This window comes from Mesoplodon mirus (assembly GCF_964341445.2).
Source record: "Mesoplodon mirus genome assembly, chromosome: 4".
NCBI classification, from domain to species: domain Eukaryota; kingdom Metazoa; phylum Chordata; class Mammalia; order Artiodactyla; family Ziphiidae; genus Mesoplodon; species Mesoplodon mirus.
Genome location: NC_138979.1, coordinates 114,016,598 through 114,023,620, shown reverse-complemented (window position 1 = coordinate 114,023,620; position 7,023 = coordinate 114,016,598). Strand labels below are relative to the sequence as shown.

General features: G+C 58.1%; 1 protein-coding gene across 1 annotated transcript; it reads right to left on the bottom strand.

Moving 5' to 3' along the window:
• Positions 1–246: 246 nt before the first annotated feature.
• LRP10 (LDL receptor related protein 10) lies at positions 247–6,552 on the bottom strand. Its single transcript, XM_082617592.1, is given in 8 exon segments — positions 247–1,365; positions 1,476–1,605; positions 1,955–2,972; positions 3,091–3,281; positions 4,475–4,610; positions 5,101–5,145; positions 5,534–5,654; positions 5,656–6,552. Coding segments are annotated over 8 exon segments (2,256 nt in total). The 5' UTR covers positions 5,683–6,552; the 3' UTR covers positions 247–777.
• Between the last annotated feature and the right edge of the window lie 471 nt (positions 6,553–7,023).

Here is a 7,023-nt window from a genome sequence, read left to right as displayed (position 1 = left end):
GTCAGTCACTGTAGAGCTGGGCCCCAGGCAGTGAGTGGAGGTGGAGAGGGTTAGTCTTAGGGTTCCTAGAATTTTCTTACCCTCTGAGTGGTATAAAAACCAAGGATGGGGTGGTTGGAAGATAAATAGGAAAAGGCCAGGAGGTGGAGGGCAGAGCAAAGGGCTTCATAGGGAGAAGGTGAGGGGAGCATAAGCTGAGATGGGCAGAGAGGCGGGGCTCATGCTCACAGCTCATTTACAAAAATCTTAAGTTTCTGATTCCTTTATTTTCAACCTTGGCTTCCTGGACAATGACCTGGCTATGGAACAAAAGCATTTGCTGTGCTCTTTTTATGAGCTAGGCCTTGTGGGATGGATCACCATTGGCAAAACCCCAGGGCCTGCCCAAATCCTCCCCTTGGGGGCTGGAAGTCTCCAGCCAATTGGCATTCTGGTGCTTAAGGCCACTTTTGGGTGGGTTTGGCAAGGATGGAGTGTCCAGGCCTATGACCCTTTAAGAATTTTACTTTTTAAAAACAGCCACCCAAATGGTGGTGGTGTGGGGAGAGGGTAGTGGAGGACTGTGGTCTCTGGCCGTGCGCAGAGTGGGGGCTCTGTGTGAGCTCTCTCCCTGCCTGAGGGACACCTAACTTTATAGCAGCTACATGGGATCCACGGGAGGCCCATCAAGTGCCCTCACACTGAGGGACAGGGAGGGAAGCAGTGGAAGGGAAGCCGGGCTGCCCTCTAAAGGGTTGCTGTCACTGTGAATAGAGCACCCAGGGGAGCCAGGTCACCTCACGCCAGCAGTGGCTCATCTTCTGCTTCGACCACCCAGACCCCGGGCTCAGCCAGTGGCACCAGCAGCACATCGTCCTCGTCCTCTGGGGACAGGACTGTTGTGTGGGGTCCAGGTGGGGCCCGGGTTGGTCCTGGGGGCCGCAGGCTGGGCAGGAGGCGGCCTCGCAGGGCCTGTACCACTCCAGACAGCAGTGATGGCTCCAGGGGCGCAGCAGGCAGTGGCCCTGGGGCCTCGGGGACAGTGGGGAAGGCTGGAGACGTGCTGGCAGGTGGCAGTGGAGCCTTTACAGGCAGCGGGGGTGCCTGTTCCCCATCCTGCCCACCCACCGCCCCGCCCTCACGGGCTGGACCTGTGCTGCCATCTAAGGTCTCAGGGGGAGGAGCAGCAGGTGTGACCTGGGATCTGGTCTCAGAGGTCCGGGCTGGGGGGCTGGTTCGCGGAAGCAGGCCCCAGCGGCGGAGGCGGCGCACTAGGCGGCGCACAGAGCGTCCACGCTGGCGGCGGCGGGTGCCTGAGGCGCCCCCTGGAGTCATGTCCTGGCGCAAGATCTGTAGCAGAGAACGCAGATTGCCCAGCACGGAGTTCTGCAAGGAGAGGATGAAGACACCAGAGTCAGAGGGGGTGGGGATGGCCAGAAGCCTGAAAGAAGGGCGGGCCCGAAGTGGGAGGTGGTCCGGCTGGGGAGGTGACTTACGTCATTCGGGTTCTCTGTAGGGAAGTCCTCTACAGGTGGGATGGCGCCCTGGGCAATGAGCTGCCCATAGGAGGGAGGCGCCTGCTGTTGCACAATCTCTGCCTCTGTCCGGGAGAGGGGGGCGAAGATGCTGGAAGGGACGAGGACGGCTCGGTCACGGGTGCTGCTCACCAGAGCCACCTGCCCCAGCCTGGACAGGCCTCTTTCCTCCGCACCCAGGCCGGGGCACCCGGAGCTAGGCCACGGCTTTCCAAAGTCATCTGACATCCCCCTCCTTCCTTGAGATGGCTTTCAGGATCTAGACCTGTCCCCCACTCAGAGGAGCATGCCTGCCAAGCTAGACAACCCTAGGAGCCAACGCAGACGCTGGTCACCAGAACCTGTCCCCAGCGTGGGCGCCCTCTGGTCTTCTGTGGCTGCACAGGCCCTGTCCGGCCCTCAGTCCCCATGCCTCTACCGCCAGCTGCATTTCCACTGACCTGTACTCCTGGGTACGAATGGCATAGAGCTTGCAGGTGCAGCCCAGGGCAATGACCAGCAGCAAGCCGCACACGAGGCTGCCAATGACCGCGGCGGTAATGACCTTGCGGGGCAGGGCATACGAGCAGTCCCACTCGTCGCTGCCGTCGGCGCAGTCTGGCTGCCCGTCGCACACCCATGTCTCATACACGCACTTCTCGTCCCGGCACCGGAAGTTGCCAGGCTGGCAGTGCCGACAGCGTCTCTCGTCTGCTCCATCAGCACAGAAGGTCTGGTAGTTGCAGCGGTCAGCAGGCAGGTAGCAGGCTGTGGCACCGGGGGTGCCAGAGGCCCCACAGGGGTAGTGTCCAGGTGGGCAGCTGGGGCAGTTCTCCTCGTCCGTGCCGTCGGCGCAGTCCCATGAGCCATCGCAGCGCTGTGCCTCGCTGTAGCAGCGCTCGCCTAGGCCCTCGCTAGCCCCCAAGCCAGAGCCTAAGCCGCAGGGTCGGTCCCAAGGCAAGCAGTAACCCCGCACGTGGTAGGTGGCATTGAAGCCCCGACCGCTGCTCCAAGCGACTGTGTGGTAGTCCACGGTGGCCTGGCCGGACAGTGTCTCCACGGTGACAGCCTTGCCATTGCTGAAGTGGGTGAGGCTGCGCAGTAGCCGGAGGGTCTCGGGGGGCCCGGCGCCATCATACACATGCACTGCATCTCCATAGCCCAGGTCCAGGGCTGTAAAGCGCACTGCCAGGCGCCGGCCATCATGGGGGTCCAACAGCCAGAGGCAGGACTGGGGGTGGGAGACTGAGGCCAGGTGTGAGTATCCGAGGGAGGAGAAGACCCCATAGAAGTCTTCCAAGGTGTGATTGCAGGGTGGGGTGGGGACAGGGGCCGGGGTCAGGTTGGGGAAGGGGTCTGAATTGCAACCTGCCTCGTCAGAGCCATCGCCACAGGCATCGACCCCGTCACAGCGCTGGACCAAGGGCACACAGCGGTGGTTCAGGCACTGGAACTCTTCCTGCAGGCACATCAGCCAATCTGCAGAGGCACCGTGGAGAGGGGCTGTGAAGCACTGGAGCTGCCAGGGTCCTCCCCTCCTCCCTCAGGCTTCCACTGCCAGTTCTAGTAGCACTACGGACGGCCCTGTCCAGCCCACCTTGGCTGTAGGAGAGCAGGAAGCCCTGGCCCATGGGTGCTCTGGCCCCAGCATAGCTGTAGGTGATGGTGACGTTGCCTCCAGGCAGCTGCAGAGGGCTGGCAGGTGCCTCACACAGGGAGATCTGTGGCTGGATGGGGGAGCGCAGGATTAAGTGCTCTGAGCCACAGGCCAGACGCAGTTTTTGGAACCTACAGGGGTGAAGGAGAGCAGGACGTAAGATATTCTTGACCACTGCTGGCTTCTTCCTCCCCCAGTGTTGTCAGGCCCGTTCTACTCCAAGAAGCACGAACACCTGCTTATCCACAATCCAAATAGCCAAATGAAAATGGAGTTAGCCAAATTCCTTTGTAATCAAGGCAACAGCCCTAACAGAGGCCTATGGCACCATGAGACCATGAGTACATCCTAGAGCCTTTTGGAAAAACTGCCTTGGGTTCTGGACTGAGTTAGGACAGATTCAGTGCTTTCCTGTTGTTGTAGCACTGTCACCCGAGTCTGGTGCTAGCAGTAACCGGCAATTACCATACAGCTTAATTAACCAGAACTCACCATCCCCTCCCAGTACCCAGTGGTGAGACCTGAGATCACCATGGCATTCTGATCCCTCTGCCCCAACAACCTCTCCCCAGATTGCCCTCTCCCTTCACCTACCCTTCTCTGGGTAAATTCATGGGAAGTGAGCTGTAGGAAGCAAATAGCCAGGTACTCAACATGGGCCCCAACCCTACGGCCCACGGTTGGAGGAGCCCAGGGAGACCTGGACTGTTTAAAAGATCTGGGGAGAGACTTCACTGGTGGTCCAGTGAGTAAGACTCTGCGCTCCCAATGCAGGGGGCGTGGGTTCAATCCCTGGTCGGGGAACTAGATCCCACATGCCGCAACGAAGAAGTCTGCGTGCCGCAACTAAGAGCCTGTGTGCCGCAACTAAAGATCCCTCATGCCCCAACGAAGATCCCATGTGCCACAACTAAGAACCAGTGCAGCCAAAATTAAATTAATTAATTAATTAATTAAAAAAAAAAAAACCTATCTGGGGAGGCTGAGGAAGGTTCTAAGCTGATGAAGGAATAGCTTTGAATCCCAGGCAAGGACGTGCAATGGATTGAAGGACTCCTCCCGTATCAGAAAGAACTGTTTCTAGAGGAAAGGACTGTTTCTGTTGTCCTTCAGAGATGACAAGACCCAAGCTAGATGTCCACTCCAGGCAGTTCCAATTCACCATGGAACAAGCCAGGCTTTTAGGGAAGACTAGGCCAAATCTAATTCTCCTCTTCCCCCTGTTGACAGGGATGGAAGTTCCATGGAGAAGATCCCTGAGGTCTTTTCCATGGTAGAGGAGGAGGGGTGGGGGAAAGGAATAGGGTCTTGCTCTGCTTCTCACCTGACCGTTACCGTCTGCTCCTTGCTGCCCAGGATGAGCCAGGTACAGTTGGCAGGGGAGCTGCGGCTGTCCCGGCCCACGGGCCTCTGTAAGGTGCCCTGCACTTCCAAGAGCACTGCTGGGGGATCCTCACAGGCTGGAGAGAGAGAGGAAGGTAGGGACATCGGTTGAGAGCCTCTTACCATGCCACGCCTCCTCCAAGGGCCTGGGTTTTTCAAGAAGGAGCACAGAAACTCCTCTGCCCCAGCGACACACACTCTAAAGGCATAGTCTTCAGCAGGCCCCTGTCTCTCCACACTCATCATAGTTCCACCTTGAGTGTCAACACCACAAACAATATGAGGTCTGCTTTGTGCCAGCCACTGGGCCAGGAGGAACCGGAAATACTGTTTCTATCCTCAGGGAGACTACATCCGATCAAGGATGGATATTTGGGGAAAAAGTACATAACTACTGGCTGAGGGCTTATGCTAGGTCTCAGTTTCCCCATCTGTAAAATAAAGGGTGGATGACCTCCACTCTAAAACTACGGTAGGCACTAGAGGAATTCAAGGAAGAGAGAGTCTTTCTCTTGGGTCCTCCCTCATTACCAAGCCCATGGGACCCCAGGGGCATCCTCTACTCACCAGGATTTGGGAAAATGATTCTGTCTGGGTGGGCCACAGCGCCTCCTAGAGGAAGAGCGAGAAAGGGCAAGGGTCACGCTTCGGAGTTTTCTTCACCTGAGCGACTCAAGTAGGAAAGGGAGCCATCTGCGGCTTCCGGGTAGTTTACAGGAAGGGGTGGTGGAGCAGAGGAAGGCAGCGGTGTGTGACCTCGAAGGAAGGTCCGGCAGCACGGCCTATGGGGTGGGTACGGTGATCTACGGAAGCCAGAGGGAGGATGCGGGCTGAGGAGAGCGGCTAGAGAGTTCCCGGGGATTGGGGCAGGCAGTGCCGGGCACGGGCGGGCAGGGTAAAGTGAGGGGCCACGTAGGAGGAAGGGAACTAGAGCCCCTGGGCCCGGTGACAGCACTGGGAGCGGGTTGCCGGGCGAGTAGTCTCGTTTTCGGTTTCTTACCCAGAAGGAGGAGAAGGATGGCCGGCAGCATCGTGAGCCGTCCGGAGGTGCAAGAAGAGTCCCGGAGCTTCGGTGGTCTACCCGGTGGGGAGGCGGCGCCGCTCCGGGCGTCCTGGCCTCCCAGTGCCGCCTCCCCGAGGGGCCTCCATGGCCCGGGCTCCTCGACCGGTGCTCTGGAGGCCAGGGCTGGGGGCGGGTGGGGGACGGAGGCGGCCCGAGCGCAGGGGCGGTGCCTCTCGCCAACTTCGGAGTTGTTTTTCCCGGCCGCCGCCTCCCTCTCTCCCGAGGCCAGGCCCCGAAGCCCCGGAAATCGGCTGGAAGACCGGCTCTGGGGCGCGCCCTCGCCTAGAGCCGGCCCGCAGGCCGCGAGCGCCCCAGTCCAGGCCTGGCCGCCACCTGCTGGGGCTTGAGGCCACTTCCTCTTCGGGCCAAACTTTACCGACTGTCAGCCCCCAGGGCCGGCCCGGGCGATGCTCAACTTCTCCAGCGCGTCCAGCCCGCGGAACGCGGCAGGGGAGCGGGGGAGGGGGACAGGCGGCTCGGCACAGCGCCCAGTCCCTCGCCTAGACTGTACCCCCGCCAGCCCAGGGGTTGGAGGAGCCCGGGCGGAGGAGGGGGCGGGTGACGAGCCTGGCCCCACCCCTGCCAATCAACGCGCTCTCCGCCCACCCGCCCGTCTTAACCCCTTTCCGGTCGTGCAGGGTCCTGTCACTTGGGCTTTGAAGGCGCTCAGCTTCCACATTTAACTCTGCTTTGTTTAGTCCTTTCCGTGTAACGTTAGTTACAGGACACGTCTGTCAAAGGGCAACTGCTTATTCCGGAACTGTCATGTCTTTCCTTTGAATCCTTAAGCTCTCAGTACTTTTCTGGTCCCAGTGTCTGGGATGCGGTAGCACTTTTCTTGATGAGCCTCTATTATAGCAATTACCACACGGTGTTGTAACTATTTGTTTACGCTTTCCCGCCCCTGCCCCTCCCCTGCTGTGGAAACTGAAACTTCCTGCAGGCTGGGGCCTAGACTGTTTACCTTTGTACCCACAAGGCTTCTCTCCTGCTGAGACACAGTAATTCAACAAAGGAATAAATGTGCCTTCCCTTCTTGCTGGCTATGTGACGTTGAGAAAATTGTTTAACCTCTCTGTGCTTCTCAGTTGTAAAATGGGGTTAATAATGTACAATTCCCTCTTAAGGTTATTGTCAACATTTAGGGAGATAATACAAGTTGAACATCTAGGGAGTGTTTCGTACCTGCTAGCAATTATTATTATTAGTCACAAGAGATATTTCTAATTTATGTGGGCTTGGGGTTGCAGATTTCTTGTGGCACTTATAGGTTATAATAGTAAACAGTAACAATAGCAAATAGTTTTTGAGCTTTTTTTTCACATTTCAGGCACAGATCTAAGCACTTTTCAAGTATTTGCTCTTTTAATCCTCTCCACAGTCTTGTGAGGTGGTTATTATTGTTACTCCCATGTTACAGGTGAGGA